Source organism: Nycticebus coucang, chromosome 2 (genome assembly GCF_027406575.1).
Source record: "Nycticebus coucang isolate mNycCou1 chromosome 2, mNycCou1.pri, whole genome shotgun sequence".
Lineage (NCBI taxonomy): Eukaryota > Metazoa > Chordata > Mammalia > Primates > Lorisidae > Nycticebus > Nycticebus coucang.
In genome coordinates, this window is record NC_069781.1 from 183,544,534 (window position 1) to 183,562,767 (window position 18,234).

Sequence of the window (18,234 nt, forward strand, 5' to 3'; positions counted from 1 at the left end):
CTTCAGTGACTCTGGGACTTACATTAGGGTCTCTGGGTTCTCCACACTGTTAGGAGGGACTCAAGTTGATTGTCGCTATGTATAGCTTCTCAGGGTCAGGACACCAGTGTGGCTTAGCTGGGTGACTGTGGTCAGGCTCTCTTGAGGTTGCCCCAGAATGTTGGCAGGGGCTGTCACCTGAAGTCTCAACCGGGGCTGGGGGAGCCACTTCCAAGGTGGCTCTCTCACAAGGCTGTGAGCAGAAGGCCTTAGCCCTCACCACATGCCTGTGCACAGGGCTGCTTGGGCATCCTCACAGCGCAGTGGCTGGCCTCTCCCTGGAGTCTGATCCCAGACAGAGTGAGGAAGCAGCCTGCTCTCAAAAGTCACACCTCCTCGACACCCCTGCTTGGGCCTCTTCTCTCTCTCTGGTTCCATTATCTCCACCGCCAGGGGCCAGGGTCTCCTGTGGGGGGCCCAGCTGGTACCCCCCGTCTCCCTTCTGTGCTGGGGTGAACCCCGGGGGAGCTGGGAAGGGGAAAGACGGGCATGGGTTAGGGCTGAGGGAGCAGTGGCCCCAGCAAGTTTATGGGGCATATAACCAGGCAGGGAGAGGGGAGGGAGCCTCAAGGCCTCCCCCCAGTTATGGACAAGCTGCTGCTTGGGGCTACCCCCTCCAGGTGGGGATGAGGGGGCCTGGGATTAGTGGGTGGGGAGCCTGGGGGCCCTGCCAAGCCTCCCGGTAGTGGAGACCCTGGTGGGGGTAGCAGGAGTGGGGGTCCTGGGAGACCCAGGGAAGCAAGACGTTGGGGACATTCTGTAGCAGATAACCATCACCAACTAGAGCCTGGACGAGGCCCAGGCGCAGAAACATGGCCTAAGCTTCCTCTGAATGAAGCCTGCTCTCTTTAGCATCCTGTTTTAAGTCAAGGAGAAAACTGGCCTCAGCATTCGAAGCTTCCAAGAGGAGGAGCTGATGCATTTGGACAACATGCTTCTGGCAAAGGGTGTGGCTGGGCTTGTTGGGGGGGCGGTTCAGCAGCAGCTGCTGCAGCCACTGCAGCATCCGAGGGTAGTGTGTCCCCTGACAACTCCATCAAACACTCAGACTACTGCAGCAAACTTGCCCAGATCCGCCACACCTACCATTCGGAGCTGGAGAAGTATGAACAAACATCATGTAATGAGTTTACAACCCATGTGAACCTGCTGAGGGAGCAGAGCTGCACAAGGCCGGTGGCACCCAGAGAGATGGAGCACATGGTGAGTGTCATCCATCGGAAGTTCAAAGCCATCCAGATATGGCTCAGGCAGAGAGCGCCTGTGACGCTGTCATGATCCTGCGTTTCTGCTTCCCGGATGCCAGAGGAAAAGCGCCGTAACTTCAGCGAACAGGCCACTGAGGTCCTAAATGAGCATTTCTGTTCCCACCTGAGTAACCCATATCCTAGTGAGGAGGCAAAGGAGGAGCTCACCAAGAAATGTGGCAACCCAGTCTCTCAGGTCTCCAACTGGTTTGGCAACAAGTGCATTTGATATAAGAAAAATATTGGAAAGTTCCAAGAGGAGGCAAACATCTATGCCGTCAAGACTGCTGTGTCAGTCACACGGAGGACCACAGCTGCACCAGCTCCCCGACACCCCCTTCCTCTGCAGGCTCTGGCAGCTCTTTCAATCTCTCAGGATCCAGAGACATGTTCCTGGGGATGCCTGGGTGCAGTGTAGATTCCTATTCCCTTCTCTGACCCTCGATGGTGCCAGGGGGCTGTGGAGATAACCTCGGGGCAGGCCAGATGTACAGCCTCGGGAAATAAGGGCAAACAGCAGCTGGCAGGAGGCTGTGACCCCCCTTCAGTGACACTGCCAACAGAGGGACCAGGGAGTGCTCACTCTGACACCTCCAACTGACCTCGCCCCATCAGGGTCACAGGGGTGGAGGTTCTCACAGGCAACTGTTGAAGACACAGGGATCCAGAGGACAAACCCCAATACAAGAAAAACACAAGACAGAGACGGGCAAATGGGGTCATCCCCGCCCCAACTGGACTCTCTCAGTGCTGGGGGTGCTGACTGCACAGCAGGAAGATGGGGTCCTACAGGAGAGTGGGGTCTGTCTCCCCCTTTCTTCTTTTTTCTCCCTTACACAGAAACACACACAGCCAGAAACCTATTTCTCAGAGCCCTTTTTCTTCTCTCTCTTTTCCTTCTCCCTTCCTCTATCTTCCCTTCTTTCCCCTTTATTGTCCTACATACTCTCTCTGGGTTCCCCCATCCCACTTACGTGTTCTGGAATCTGTGGAGACACAAGTCCTGCCCTACCAGAGATTCCAAAAATGGGGGCACAACTTCTGGACAGAGGACATGGGCGATGCCTCCCTGTGCTTCCACACCCTCTCCCCTTCCTACGCAGCTCATCTTAAACCAATAGAGTTGCTCCGTAGAAAAAAACAAAGTCACACACCCTCATCTTCCCGTGTTCAGTGAATTATCACTGGACAGCACATGGAGGGAGTTAGCCTGTACCTTGAAGAGGGGTGTCAACGAATGCGTGGCCATGTATTGAACACTGCCTTGGTTTTAATCTGACGTCTCTGCCCACATCACAAATGCATGTGGCCACGCCACCGTCCCTCAGGTTCACCCATGCTCTAACTTGTGTGTGTATTCGTGGTGGGTTTTTGCAAAGGCAACTTGTGGGAAATCTGGGTACATGATCAGTTGACACTCTTCAGTCGTGATGAGGACAGGCAGGGACTCCATTAGGGAATATGTGGTGAAGGCCCCAGCCTTCCTCATTGAGGACCAAGCTGAGACAGGGAGCTGTGAGTGGAGAGGGGGGAAGTGGGAGTATTCATCTGTGTTTGGTAATATTTGCATCAAGAAACACTGTGGGACAAGACCGCTCCCCCCCGGGAGCAGGAGTGGGGAGAGGGTCACAGCAGGGGAGGGGAATGAGCCATCTTGCTGCTGACCTCTCCATAGGGCCTGGAGTTTGGGAACCACATGAACGCATCATCTATGTGAAAATAAAAAGTTAATGAAAAGAAATGTGAAATAAACATGAAACGCACTGCCAAGGCAGCCGACTGACCCCCAAGCCCTCTGGGGTCCTGGGCTGGCCTTCACCACTCACTGCTGCCTTCCCACCCCAGCTTCCTGGTGCCCTGAGGGGGCCTCATGGCCAGCCCTGCCTGCTCCACAGGGCTCTCGGCCCAGAACCAAGTTCCACACCAATCCTGACATGCTTTCCACTTTCTCCACAGCCAAGAAATTCTCACCGCTCAGGAAGTCGTGCGGCGACCCGGCAGAGGGGCCCCTGACTCCCCAGGTATGTAGAAGGGGCAGCTGCCATGGAGGCTGGCCAGCTGCTGTTGACCGCAGGTGCCCTCGTCCCCGGCTCCCCCACCCCCACACCCATACTGAGGACGGTAAACTGGGCTGCCAGGTGGCTTTAGGTGGGCAGGATAGAAGTATCACCTCTTATTCTTCATGGGGGCCACAGAGCCAGGGGACCTCACCACATCAGACCCAGCACCTTCCTGGAGAAAGGACTTGGGGCACAGCTGTTCCTAAACCAATACACCTCACCACCAGCGGGAAGTCATGCATCAGCACCTCCTGCCGATGCCCCAGCTGGGCTGGGGTCCCCACTCTGAGCTGAAGGCTCCTAACTTCAGGGTGTGGGTATCCCCCATAAGATGGGGACCCTGGCAGCTGCTGTCCTCACACCTGGGATCCTGGCCCCAAGTAGGTGGCTAAGCCCAAATGGGGCAGGAGATGATGGGGTGTGCAGGGCTGGGAGGTGCCCCTCCTGGGAGGACCCCACCCTCCACTAGCTGTGAGGCCTTGATTCAGCCCCAAGGGTGACAGTTCTGATATTTCCAAGCCTCTGGGAGGACAAGGGAGACATGCTGGAAAGTTACTGCTATCAACATTATCGTTCAGTCATTCAATGAGCTTTGCCCATGAGCCCTTCACCCCATGACCGGTGGGGCCCAGAGGCAGGGAGGGGACCTCTCTGCAGGCTAATGGAATGAGATGGAGAGGGAGCTCAGTGGTGGGACAGAAGAGGAAGTGGAGCCCAGGCCCCCCACCTGGCCTAGCTGGGGGGCAGGATGGTGTCTTCCACGGGGGGGGGGGGTGCCAGATCTTCACCCACCCTGCAGACCCTGGCCCAAACTGAGGGGTGTGGTCCCAGGGCAGGTCCCCACAGCAGGGAGTACCAGGTGGCAGTGGGTGGGCCCAGGGTCCCTAAGTTACAAGCCCTGAGGTGGTCTCAGGGTGGGAAGCCCTGGAGCACCTGGAGGTCCAGACTGATCCTTTCAGCTCCCAGCTGTGCTGCCTGGAGGCTGTGTGGCCTTGGCCAGGTCACTTGGCCTCTCTGGGCCTGTTGTAAGGACCCAGGGCTCAGTGGCAAGGACAATTTCTCAGCCTCAGTTCTGAGTCCCAGCCGCACAGATAACAGTCCCACATGTCATAACCCAGAGCACAAACAATAGCTGAGTGAAATAGGGCTTGAGCAAGGAGGGAGCTGGGCAGGCACCTCAGCCACGTTCAAGCTTTGTGGCCTAGCACTCAGAGCCTCCTTGGTGAGTACCAAGGAATGAGCAGGGGCATGCCCCCAGTCACCTGCTGTGACTAAGACCCCTTCCCAGTGTTTACATGAGACAGAGTGGCCACTGATATGGGAGTGGGCTCAGCCAGAGGTGGAGAGATATGACAAAGGCTGTAGGTACAGGCCACAATCACCACAGCCCCAGGTCCTTGGCACAGAACCCAGGGGCTCGGTGGCCTTGGGCAGAGCTCCACAGATCAGGAACAGAAGCTGGCACCTTCCAGAGGCTGCCCCAGCCTGGAGCAGGGATGAGGGGTATGGAAGGCCATCCCATCCAGGAGTCCTGGCTGGTGGCAGGGTGGATGCCCATCAGGACCATACTCCAAGGCCCCTCGGAGATGCAAGTGTGAGCTATGGGCTGCGTGCTGGCGTGTTCAGGCAGGTGCAAGAATCCACTCTGCCCCTCAAGGCTTCCCCCAACACTGCCCTGGGTTGGTTCTGCAGGCCTGGAGCTTATGTACCCTTCAGGGCACTCTCCTGTCCGTGGCCTGGCCAACCCCAGCAGGGGTGTTCTGAGGAGGCAGGTGACCTGCTCAGGCCCTAGACCCCAGGAAGCTCCCTCTCATCCTGCGGCTCTCCCTTCTTGTTCCTCCAGCATGCTACCTGAACCACATCCCCTCCTCCTAAGCTCAGGGCCATCTGCCCCCTGCCTGGCCACAGGCTCTGTGAGAGGCCAAGAGCCCAGTGTGGGCCCTGCTGGACCCACCCCCATGGCCCCTCTCACTTCTACCCTTTCCTTGCAGGCTCCACTCAGGACCATGAGAACAGGCTTCCCCCAGGCCCCCCAAGGGGCGAGGATGGCCACCCAGTCCACTCCCCGCAGCCCCCCTCGGACCAGCACATCCTCCTAGCACCGGGACAGAGGGGCCATGCCTGGGGAGCAGCCCCAAGGAGCACCAGCCCTGGCCAGGAATGGAGACTGGCAGCCCTGCCAGGTGGCCAGTGGCCCAGGGCACCACTGCCAGCCCCCCTGCAAGGACCACTCCCCAGCCAGCAGGCCCGCCAAGGGCACAAGGGAGGCTGGCTGCAGGACCCAGGCTGTGGAACCCCGGGAAGCCCATCTGCGGCAGGCCCAAGTGGGGGCTCCCAAGGCCTCACTCCTGAGAACCCAGGCCCTGGGCAGTGGCCCTGGGAAGGGAGATGGGACCCAGGAACCCCCATTAAGGAGCCCCTCACAGGCTCATATGCGGCTGGTAGGTGGGGTGGCCAGCAGCCCCCCACAGACGTATAGTCTAAGCATTGCCAGCTCAAGGTCCAAACCTGCCCTGAACAAGGCCCCTGAGGGCCAGCAGCCTGAGGCCACCCAGCTCCCAGAGGCGGAGACCTCCCGGGGTCCTGGGCCTGAAGCTCCCCTCAGGCCCAGCGTTCCGAGAGCTGAGGCCCAGCCAGAGCTCAGTTTCCAAAGGTGCTTCCGAGAGGCCCCTTCCAGCTTTACCTCCATCAACCATACCTCAGCAAACACCACCCCCAGGCCCCCAACCCTGCGGGCCCCCCCAAGCAGAGGTGCCAGCCCCCTCAGGCCAGCCTCCTATCCGCAATTCCCGGCCAGTGGAGCCAACTCCTGGCCTCTTGCTGCTGAGAACAGCTTCCCAGGTGCTAATTTTGGGGTTCCCCCCACGGAGCCAGAGCCTTTTCCTGAAGGTAGTGGGCCAGGCGGCAGCCCCAAGGGGGTCTCCTTCCCGTTCTCCTTCCCAGCACTGCACCGGGCGGGCACGAAGCCCTTCCCTGCAGACTCAGCTGGGCAGAAGTATGCTGATGGGATGCTGGTGTTCACCTTCCACCAGGCCCCAGGTGCATGGCCAGGGGAGGCTGTGGGCATAGGCCCAGCCTACCCACCTGCCACACCTGCACTCCCAGCCCTGCCCTGCTACCCGGGCCAGCCGGGCAGCCTCAACCCCTCCAGAGACCTCAGCAGTGCCCTCTCTGCCCCAGGGGTCACTCACCCAGCCCCGATCCCCTTCTCGGACAATTTGCACAAGAGCCTGACCAAAGTCCTTCCCGACAGGCCACCTTCAGCCCAGGATGGGCTAGGGAGCCCAAGGGGACCCCTGAACCCCCGGCCCCAGAGATGCTTTCCAGGACAGGCACGTGGAACCAGGGTGGACACTAGCCCAGGACCTCTGGACACTGAGCTGGCCACTCCAGGGCCCTCACCCACCAGACTGCCTCCATTGTGGGACCCCACAGCAGCCCCCTATCCCACACTCCCCTTGGGCCCCCCAGCCACCACCCAGAATACATTCTTCGAAAGCCAGCCTAGCCCCACCCAGCAGCTCTGCCTCCCCCAGAGTCCCCCACTGCCCTGGGCCCAAGTGCTCCCAACTGCTGGGCCAAATCCCCACCAAATGGATGTGCAAAACCGGCTGCCTTTCCCCACTGCAGCCCCAGAGTGGCAGGGGTACAGCCAGGGAGCCCTGGGTACCACTGGCCGGACACCCGGGCCTGGGGATAAGCTGGCTGCCATGAGCAGCAGTCCAGGCCAGCTGTTCACCTACAGTGGGCCCAAGGACCCGGGAGCACAGCCCCTGTTCTTCAGGGTGGCTCAGCCCCAGCTTTCACCCCAAGGGACCCCCAGCCTGCCCCCAGCCAGAGTGGTGGGAGCCTCCCCCAGTGAGTCCCCGTTGCCTTCGCCAGCCACCAATGCTGCTGGCAGCACCTGCTCCTCCCTGTCACCTTTGTCCAGCAGCCCAGCCAACCCCAGCTCTGAGGAGAGCCAGCTCCCCGGCCCTCTTGGGCCCCCAGCCTTCTTCCACTCATCCCCAGAGCCTCCACATGCCCACCCCACCCACTACCAGCCAGAGCCTGCCAAGGTCTTCCCATTCCCCACAGACAGGCTGGGGGTCGAGGGTGCTTTCCAGGCCCTGGAGGAGGCCCCGCTCCCCCGCGAGCCATCCCCATGCTCTGCCCACCACCTGTCCCTCAGCAGTGCCAGCCTGGCCCAGCTGGACGTGCTGCTCACCTGCAGACAGTGTGACCGCAACTACAGCAGTCTAGCCGCCTTCCTGGCACACCGGCAGTTCTGCAGCCTGCTCCTAGCCAGGGCCAGGGACAGCCACCAGCAGCCCCAGGGCCCCCCGGGGCTGCCCTCACCACTCAACACCCCCAAAGCAGCTGCTGACACGCACCCAGGCCTGCTCAGCCACAGTAAGACCTCCCCCTTCCTGTCCTCTGGGGACATCCAGGAAGAAGGCAAAGATGACTCCCTGAGGATGAGTTTCTTGCCCAGCCTGGCTACCACCCCTTTGCCCCTCCCCACCACGGACCTGGACATGGAGGATGACGCCAAGCTGGACAGCCTCATCACCGAGGCCCTGAACGGCATGGAGCACCAGCCAGACAGTCCGGACATCGACAGCAGCTTCATTGATGTCTTTGCTGACGAGGAACCTTCTGGCCCCAGAGGACTTGGCGCTGGGAAGCTCCCCAAGACCAGGGTAGGGATGACTCCAGAGAACAGAACCCAGGCCCCGCTTGCAGCAGCCACATTGGAGCCACAAGCTCCCCGCCCCGGGGATGGGGGCCGCCCAGCCCAAAGCAGACCCAAAACCCGCTCCCTGGGTCTGACGCCCACAGAGACAGAAGCCACCAGCCTTGTCAGGCACCAGAGGAGAGGGAAGCAGTTGAAGCTGTTCCAGAAGGACCTGGACACGGCCAACACAACCAAGGGGCCTGATGGAGGTGCCAGAGCCACCTGCCTGAGGCCCAGGAGGAAGGGCAGCCAAGCAGAGTGGCCCCGGCACTGTGCCCAGGACCTCCGGACTCAGGCCCCCAAGGACAGCACAGAACCTGACACCCAAGTCCCAAGGGCTACCCCTCTTGCTGAGGAGACCAGGAGCTCCAGGCATGCCCGGAGAAGGAAAGCGGGGGCTGGCACCTGGAGCAAGGAGCTCATCCACAAGATCGTGCAGCAGAAGAACAGGCTGCAGCGGCAGGCACAGCCCAGTGGCAGGCGTGGCTCCCTGGTGGCCAAGGCTCCCCAGCCCAGCACCGAGGATAGGCTCCGGAAGTGCAAGGATGCCTCAGACTCAGAGGATGAGCTTCTTCAGCAGCGGGACTGTGGCTCCAGGGGCCGGCCCCGCCGTAGCTGCCGGCGCTGGCACCAGCAGGGGAAGAGAAAGGACCTGGGCTTGGCCCAGGGTACCAGTGAGGACAAAGAAGTACCAGAGCCCAGGAAGGTGGGGATGCAGGGGGATCATGGCTGCCCTCCAAGCCCAGAGCAACCACACATGCCTTCCCTGGGCCCCCCACCAAGCCCAGAAGCTGAAGAGAGAGGCCCCCAGCATGCTGACCACCCCATGGCAGCCCCCAAGCAACCCCTACAGATTCCCCCAGACACCAAGACTCCAGAAGAAAACCACCCCCAGCGGGCCAAGAAGCCTGGAATTGCTGAAGAGTCACCCCCCAACACCATAGAACTCAGAGAGGGCTTAAGTGCTCCTCCAGCCACCTGTGTAAAGGACAGCCTCAGGCCACCACCTCCAGAGCAGCCCCAGTCTGACAGAGAGGACAGCAGCCCCAAGCCCTCGGGGAGCCTCCCTGACACCATGTCCCAAGGGAGGTCCCCAACATCAGCCGCAGATGGTCTGGTGCGTGCTGTTGGGGACATGAGGCCCCCTGTCCCCTGTGTCAAAGAGGACTCCTCTGCCCACCAGCCAGGGGAATTTCTGGGGTCTGTTGCTAGTGCCGTGAGTGCTGCCCACCCGGAACCCAGCATCCTGTTCTCAAAGAACTCTGATGGTGGTGGTAGCCCTGCTCATGTTAACAGACTCTCCATGGGGGTTCTAGTTGCCAAGAAGGGGCCCCATCCCTGTAGTGGGTTCCTTGGACCCAAAGACCTGGCTGGCTGTTTCCCAGATGACCTGTACTCCACGCCTGCGGCTGTGGACACATCAGCAGCTGGCAGCCCCTATCTCTGTGATGACAGCGCAGATACCTGTTCCCTGAAGCCGAAACCACCTAAGAATTCACCTTACACAGTTGAAACGGACCCAGGCAAAGCTACATCCCCACTGACCTTGGAGTCCACATCCCTCTTTTTGGGGTTGCCCATGGACAGATTTGGCCCACCCCTCTATGACAGCTTGTCTGCACACAGGGACCCCCATGTGCCATTTGCAGGTGCTGGCCCTCCCCAGGAGAAATCCCAGGTCAATGCTCAGTACCCCACAATTTTGCTGCTTGAAGAAGTATCCCCGGTGCTGCCCAGCCATTTTTCTGACCTTGCGGAGGGAAAGGCCTTCAGGAAGCAGGGTCCTGGAGTGGGGACAGTGGTGCCCAGCCCTCCCTCTTTGCTGCCTGGGAAGGGAAGCGAGTGTAGCTCCACTTTTATGAGCCACCTGTCAGAGGATGAGCTAGAGATCCAGAGATTGGTCACTGAACTAGAAAGTCAGCTACGAAGAAGTGAAGGCACACACAGGGCCCCTGGAGCAGGTGGAGAAGCTGAGCGTGTGGGCAAGGTGGGCCTGGGCACAAGCACGGAGCCATCCTCATCTCTGCCCACCCACCAGACCACCTTGACCCCCAGGGACACATGCTCTGCAGCTGACCTCACTGGTGTTGGGGAATCGAGTTCACATGGGGAAGGTGCAAAACCATCCGTGGTCACCACGGAAGGGGCTCTCAGGAGACCCCCAGGGCAGTGGCCCCGCCCAGCCTTGTTCACTCAGGAAGACCTGGTTTCTGTGGCTCTTTTTGGCCCCGTGGAGGCCAGCTGCAGTTTTCAGCTGGTGCAGAAAGCCAGAGTCCCGGAGGTAGCAGGAGAAGGCACTCCCAGCCCCGCCAAGCAGCTGGAGCCCCTGCCGAGTGCTAAGAGTTCAGCAAGGTGCAGCCCAAACCCAGATCTTCCATTTCCTAAAAATAAGGAGATTGTGGGAACACAAGAAGGGGAAGGCACCTTGCTACCCTGTCCCTGTGATCAGAGAAGGCTTTTTCCAGAGTCCCACAAGGCAGGCAGGTCCCACAAGGAGAACCCCACATCGGAACCATTCAGTGGCCCCAATGCCTGCCTGCCATCTGACCTGCTATTTCGGGACGATGGAGCTCTCCATCTGGATGTCATCTGGCCTCCTGGGGCCCACTGCAGCGAAGCCACCCTGGGACCCTCTGGAGGCAGAACAGGGGGATCAGGGAGGGTCCTTCACTCCATAGTGGAGGGGCCTGGCTCTGAGGGTCGTGAGTTTGCACCAGCAGGGGCCTCCTCACGCATGGCCCCCCCAGACAGGGAGGCTCAGCTTGTCCCTGTGCCCAGTCCTACTTGCGTGCCCAACACTGGCCCTAGCGGGAGGCTCCAAGGCCCAACCTCAACCCCCCAACTCCAATCCGTGGGAGCTGAAGCAGCTGGGAGCAAAAATGACACCCAGGGCTCAAAGGGGCCACCACCTGCTGACCCCCCAAGGCCTCAGGGAGAGGACTCCCCCAGTCTAGAAGGGCACAATGCGAAAGGCAGGAACACGGCCCACAGCCCTGCCAAGGGCTCTCCAGGGAGAGAGGAGATGATGGCTGGACATCAGGCAGATGGACACCTGGGCTTGCTCAGCCAGACTGAAGAGCCCAAGGGCCAAGGCCAAGCCAGCCAGCTTCAGTCAGATGACCCCACCCTGGGTGCTGGTCCTGAAACAACACCAGCCAGGCCCACCAGGAGAGCAGCCCTGCAGGGGGCAGTGCTCAAGAGACGCAGGGCAGCCTCGGGCCTTCAGTACAAGTCACAGACCACCCCAAGTCCCCCTTGCCCTGGTGCAGTGTCCCTCAAGCAGGCCTGCACAGAGGCCTATACACAAGACGGGCCTGAGGACCAGTCTCTGGAGAAGGTGACCACACCAGGCCCGAACATGCAGGTGCCACTCACAGGGACAAGCCTGGCCACCTGTGCCCCATCACACACCACTCCAGCCACCCCCATTCCCTGCAACCTCAAGCACCTGCCCCAGCAAGACCCCCCTACCTGGACTTCCACCGAGGCCCAAGGGGAATGGAGGGGTCTATTCCCTCCATCCCCACCCAGCGGGGAGCCTCTCGGCCCCGGGCACCTCACAGCTTCTCTGGGAGAGACTGACTGTGTCCAGGCCCCCACAGATGCTGGAGCTGGGGGGCCCCCAGAGGCTGCCCCATCCTTAATGACACAGCCCTGTGACCCCAAGGAGGTCCTGGTTCGCTGCCCTCTCCTGGAGGACAGCAGCCCCTTGGGAGACCCCCCCTCACAGCAGCCTGGCTTTGTCAGTATCTCGGGGGACAGCACATTGAGCACTCTAGAGGATTCTAGAAAAAAGAGACCTGGGGTATCGCCTGCCCACAATACCCCACCTCCCCCCATTGGGACTGTTTCCCCCAGAGTGACCAGCCTGCTCGCCAAAGATGAGACGGAGGCCGCCAGAGCGCTTCGGGTGCCAGATCCACCCTGCAGCATAGCCCCAGCCCCCACCAGCCCTGATGGGTTGCCCAGCAGCTCCTCCCCACCTTCTCCAAGTAACAGTGCCTGCCTCAGCTGCAGGGAAGGCCAGGGAGCCCGGCCTGTGCCCGCTGACCCTACTATAGTAGGGGCCTCAGGGCCAGATGACCATACCTGCCCAGAAGATGAGGTGGGGGCCAGCAGCCAGGGACAGCAGGACCTGGGGGCGCCTGAAGTTGGGTGCTCTGGCATTAGTGAGGCCAGCCCCATAGTCCCCTGCCCTCCTGAAGGACTCTGCCCTGGCAGGGCCACATCTCCAAGCAGGATGGCCAGTGACTTCAGGCCCCACTCCCCCGCCAACAACAGAAATACCCCCAACCAGACAGCCCAAGAGGAACCCCTAGGTCTTCAAGCCCTCGAACAGAAGGCCCATGGCCTTAAAAAGAAGCCCATGTCCACAGAGCATGGGCTCTGGAGGGGCCAGGCTCCAGGCACGCTGCCCATGACCTGTGAGTTCTGCATGGCCTCCTTCCGCTCCAGGCCTGGCCTGACCCGGCACAAGGCTAGGAAGCACCAGCTGCCTGAGGGCAACTCCCCGCCAAGCCCCACAGTCCAACCATGCTGGACCTCGAGGAGGAAGAGCCAAAAGGCACCTGGGAAGGATGGACTGCACCACTCAATAACAAGCCCCAGCCACACCACTGAGCCCCCTCCTGACCAGGGCTCAAGGGTCAGAACACCAGGCTTCCCACCCAACCAGAAGCCCCACTCTCTGGGCCTGGGAGAACGTGGGATGCGTGGGAAGCCCCCAGCCTCCAGATCCAGGAGACCAGACCAGCCAGAGCCAGGCAAGCTCTATCGCAGACAGGCAGACAAGAGAGAGGGCCAGAGGCGGCTCAGAGAGCCTGCAGGCTCCCTCAGCAACTTAGCAAAGACGTCAAGGAAGAAAGGGGGAAAGCTGGAACCAAGGAGGCTGGGAGAGACTGCTCCCCCTGACCTGGTCCCAGATGGCCCCTGCTCGAGTCCAGCAGCTGCAGTGTCCAGTCACCCAGCCCCTCCAAGCTGTTGCCTCCCACCAGAGGGAGGGCCTACAGCAGCCCCAGGGCCCAGGGAGATAGAGGCTGCCACAGAGAAGGGTGCCAGGGCCCTGTGTGCAGAGGGGATGCCCGGAGACCCAGAGATGTGTCAAAGGAGGACAGAGGAGGCGTCTGCTGGGGAATGGTCAACTGAGCACAAGGGGACCTTGGCAAGGAGGCCCTGGGGCCCAAGAGAGGCCAGGGCCTTGGCTTGCAGAGAGCCACCTCAGGCCACCAAGAGCCAGCCTGCAAAAGACAGCAGAGGGGCCGAGAGCAGCCCAGGGGAGGGTGCTTGGGAGGGTCATGTTCCCTCCCCGAGCCCCCCAGGTGCTCCTGAGACTTGCAGCTCTGAGGCGAGCCTCCTGGACAACCCAACAGTCCAGAGTGGGGACCAGAGGCCTGGAGGCTCCACTCCTGAGGCCCCCAGCCTGGGTCTCAAGGACCCTCTGAGCTTGTTTGATGATGAGGTCTCCTTTTCCCAGCTCTTTCCTCTGGGCGGTCGCTTGACAGGGAAGAAGAACCCACGTGTGTACGGGAAGCGCAGTGAGAAACCAAAGCGCCCAACGGTGCCCAAGCCCAGCAGCGAGGCTAGGAGTGGCTCCCCTCCATGCTGTGCCCACCTGTCCACGGATCTCAGCGACTCTGGCTCCCTCTGCCTCTCCCACGAGGATCCGTGGGAGGACGAGGCCACAGGCCTGCCTGAGTCCTTCCTCTTGGACGGGCTCCTCAGCAGCAAGGTCCCTGGCATTGACCGCTGGGCCCCTGGCCTCAGCCTGTGGGCCCTGGAGCCCAACAGTGAAGCCAGCACGGAGAAGGTGCTTCCCCTCCACCCTGAGGACGACCACCCGGAGACCATTCCCAAGCTGCACATGGTGCCTGCAGCTTGGCGAGGTCCGGAGCTGCAGGTCCCCACTGATGACACACCACTTACTCTGGGGGATGCCAGCCCGGAGCCCCCCAACCTGGAAAGAGAACGGTATGATGGGCACCCTGGGAACACCAGCCTGCTGCCACTGCCTGCCATGGACTTTGGGGTGCTGGGCACCAAGTTTGAGGTGCAAGACCTCTGCTTCCTGGGACCCTTTGAAGACCCCGAGGGTCTTTCTGGCACAAATTTCTTCAATTTTGAGGCCACAGCAAAGTCACAGGACCAAATGACAGAGGAGGCAGCTGGGCAGAGGAGGGCGCAAGGCCGAGTGCCACCAGCCAAGGGCAAGAGGGCCTCTTACAAGTGCAGGGCGTGCTTCCAGCGCTTCTCCGGCCTGGGTGAGCTGGACCTGCACAAGCTGGCGCACAGCCCCGCCCCGCCCCCCACCTGTTACATGTGCGTGGAGCGCACCTTTGGCTCCAGCCAGCTGCTGCGGGAGCACCTGCAGGAGAAACACCTGCAGGGCAAGGCGGGGCCCTGGGCATGCGGCATGTGCCTGAAGGAGGTGGCCGACGTCTGGATGTACAATCAGCACCTGCGAGAGCACGCCGTCCGCTTCGCCCGCAAGGGGCAGGTGCAGAGGTCTTTGGGGGGCCTGCCTAGCTGCTTGGAGGATGGTAGTGCCTTCTCCCACTTCCTGAACAGCGTCCCGGAACCTGCATGCAAACCCCACAGGGGCAAGCGCTCGGCTGGCAAGGCCCACGGCACCCCTGGAGAGCCGTCAAGGGGAGCCGGGAAAGACAGCCGGAGGGAGAAGGCGAAAGCTGGAGGGAGAAGCAGCTCTGCCCCCTCGGGCCCAGATGGCGCCTCCACACCTGGCAGAGTCCTGGCCTGTGCGTCAGCCGAGTCCTGCAGTCCCGCAGCTTGCGCGCACCCTGCTCTGGCCAGCAACTCCGCCACCTCCCCAGACCCCGCCAAGACGTCCCCGAGCCTGTCTCCCGACCCCTGGTCCGGCAGCGAGTCCCTCCTCCAGGCCATCCCGGTGCACGAGGACTGCAAGGACCCCTCCCGCGACTGCCACCACTGCGGGAAGCGCTTCCCCAAGCCCTTCAAGCTGCAGCGCCACCTGGCGGTGCACAGCCCGCAGCGCGTCTACCTGTGCCCCCGGTGCCCTCGCGTCTACCCGGAGCACCGCGAGCTGCTGGCGCACCTGGACGGGGCGCACGGCGTGAGGGAGAAGCCGGAGCTGCAGCACACGCCGCTGTACGCCTGCGAACTCTGCGCCACCGTCATGCGCATCATCAAGAAGTCCTTCGCCTGCAGCGCCTGCAACTACACTTTTGCCAAGAAGGAGCAGTTTGACCGCCACATGGATAAGCACCTGGGGCGGGGGCAACAGCCCCTCACCTTCCGTGGGGTGAGGAGGCCAGGAGCCCTGGGGCAGAAGGCCCCAGCCCTCGAGGGCGTGCTGCCCAGCAAACGGCGCAGGGTGGCTGTGCCTGGCAGCCCCCTGGGTCCCTGCATGGACAGGCCTCTGCCCCAGAGCAGCAGCCCAGCCCGGAGTGAGGAGTCCCACCTAGTTCTGCTCCAGCTCTGTCCACAGGCAGCTCCCAGCACCACTGAGGGACCACCCAATACTCCAGAGAGGCCTGTAGACCTGGCAGGCCACGTGGGCACCCGGTGCAACCTGCCACCTGACCCCCAGGAGCACCTACCCCCATCACAGTCTCCTTTCCCAGCTGCCTTGGCTGATGGCAGAGGCGCTCACAAGCTGGACCCAGCCCTAAGGAGGCCGGAGGATAAAGCTTCCCCGGGCAGCCCTGGGCCTTTTGTCCAGCCCACTATCCTATCAGGGCCATCGCTGCCCCACCCAAGCACCAGAGGCCAAGGTGCAGAAGAAAAAGGGGCTCCCCTCCTGCTCTCAGGGAAACGCAGGACCCCAGGCACCCGTGGCAAATGTGCCCCTGAAAGTTCCCAGGAAGACCCCTCTGTGCTCCAGAAGCAAATGGCCACGTGCCACCTGGTGCCTGACGTGGGGACGGGGGGACCCTCCCACAAGAGCAATGCCACCAAGCCTGGTGGCTGCCGGAGTTCATCAAAAAACAGGTCAGGAGCATCCACCCCCAGCCAAGCACCCAAGCTCCCATTGCAGCCAAGGAGGGCCGTGGGGAACCTGGAGCCCGGAGAGCTGGCCTGCAGCACCGAGAACAGAACGAAGGCCACCACCCCCAAAGATAGGCCAGGACCCAGCTCCCAGGGCAGTGGGGGCCCCCGCCCTGGCACCAAGATTGGGGGTGGAAGCCAGCCCCATCCAGCCAGCGGGCAGCTCCAAAGCGAGACAGCCACCACCCCAGCCAAGCCTGACGTCCCCAGCCAGAGCCCCACACCTGACAAGACCCCTCCTCGAGCCCAAGCCAAGGGCTACACCAAGGGGCCCAGGGGAGGTGGTGACCAGGGGCCACAGTGGAGCCCAGGCCCCAGGGAGAAGGGGGTCGGGAGTGAGAAAAGAAGGAAGGGCCAGATCCCAGGGCCAATTAGCAGTGACAATACAGACAACTTGGGGAGAGTCCCCCCAGCCCCTAATAGACCCCTCCGGGCCCCTCGAAAGCAGGCAACCCCCAGCCGAGTGCCCCCAGCCAAGCCCAGACCCAGTGGCCAGACCAGCAAGCAGAAGCCGCAGCCCTCAGAGCCTGGCCACCCTCACAGGAGAGATGTACAGGGCAAGACCTTCCCCCAGGCAAGACCTCTGCTCAGGCCCCCCAGGAGGGGCAGAGCTGTCCACGGTGCTGAGCCTGCTGACCATGACTACCGGACAGCTGAGGCCCAGAGTGACCTCCTCAGCCAGCTCTTTGGGCAGAGACTAACTGGCTTCAAGATCCCCTTAAAGAAAGACATTTCTGAGTAATTTATGGTAGCAGGCGCCCTCCCACCAGCTTCGGCTCACATGGTTCAACTTGTGGCCACCTGCCTTGTCCTACAAAGGCTCAGACTTTGTGTCTGGGCTGTGAGGGTGATGCTTTGGTCAGAGCCAGGGTGGCAGCAGTTCCTTCATGCTGGAAGGCTGGGGGTGAGGGACGGGCCAGCAGCAGCTGCTTTGAGACCAACAAGTACTTGAGGAGGGAGCAGCCCACCCCCTGGCCCAGCCCAATGTGCCCCAGGTACCATGAGCTGCAAAATCCCTACCCCAAGTCACCCAGCAGGAAAGTAAGTCGAGGCAGCCACTCTCTCAGTCTCATCGCTGCTGTGGAAAATTCCGAAGTGACCTTAGAAACCACACGGGGAAGGCAGGCTCCTGAGCAGCCTGGTCCCCTGACCGCAGGGTCAGGCCCTGTCCGAGCTACAAGGGAAACGCCCAGCTCCAGCATACTTTGACCCGGGCACCAGGTTCCCATCTGGAACATGGAGAGGGCTGGTCATCCACCAGTTCCTGCGGTCTCCCTCCCCATCCCCTGCCTCAGCCCTTTCTAGAGCCTTCCTCCTTCATGAAACTCCTGGCTCCAAGTGTCAGCAATTTTACTCTGAAGTTTCTGGTGCTATTTTCATGTTGTAATGTGAATAAGCCTTCCGTGATGTCTTTTGTACCTGGGGGATTGGGTAGGGGAGAAGGGTAGGCTGGAGGACAGCTCCCTGAGGGCCCCCAGCTGGGCTCTGAGCCCAAGTCTGAGGAGCCCAGCGGGGACACTCATGCCAGGGCCATGGAGGTGCTATCAGGTCAAGGAGGTGTCCCATGCACTGCTGTGATCTATGGGCATTGTCCTTCCACAGAGTCATGTCTTAATGGGGTAGGTGGGACAGCTTTGTTCTTTCTGTAAGTATCTGAAAGATTCTTGGTCCATTTTGCTCTGTTTTCTAGTTTTTACCTTGGGTGCAATGTATGTGTCAAAAGTTTTTATTTTGATATTTTGAAAGAAACCAAATTGGGCCAAAATCACCATTCTGGGAGATGTGGCGGGCCATTCAAAATGCCTCCTTGGTGTCGGCAGACTGAGCATGGAGAGACCTGAGGTTGTACTGTACATGCTATGGTGAACTCAGCTTCTCAAATATATCCCACTATTTTCACAGGATACCTCTTAGCTTCGTGGCATCTATCCCCTATCGCCACCTGAGCCCAGGACATGGTACTAAGAGGTGTCTTGGGGCCCATGCAGGCCCAGTGCCGGCCTGGGCCACTGGACTGTCCAAGACTCACCACATGGCCATAGGGGGCCCTGAGGGCACCCCCCCGAAGACTCCCTGACACCCCAGGAGGAACAAAAAGGAGACCAGCAACTCAGGCAGGCTGACCCATGCCCCTCCAGCAGGCGTCCAC

At 61.1% G+C, this 18,234-nt stretch overlaps 1 protein-coding gene and 1 pseudogene across 1 annotated transcript in view; both read left to right on the plus strand.

Annotated features, from left to right (window-relative positions):
- The window catches only part of ZNF469 (zinc finger protein 469), a 47,707-nt gene extending 29,728 nt beyond the window's left edge, over window positions 1-17,979 (plus strand). The window contains exons 2-3 of the mRNA XM_053554684.1: window positions 3,243-3,307; window positions 5,338-17,979. Coding sequence (XP_053410659.1) covers window positions 5,464-16,827 — 11,364 coding nt within the window. The 5' untranslated portion in view covers window positions 3,243-3,307; window positions 5,338-5,463 and the 3' untranslated portion in view covers window positions 16,828-17,979. The remainder of the gene's footprint in view (window positions 1-3,242; window positions 3,308-5,337) is intronic.
- LOC128561014 (pre-B-cell leukemia transcription factor 2-like) lies at window positions 941-1,887 on the plus strand (annotated as a pseudogene).
- Window positions 17,980-18,234: the final 255 nt, after the last annotated feature.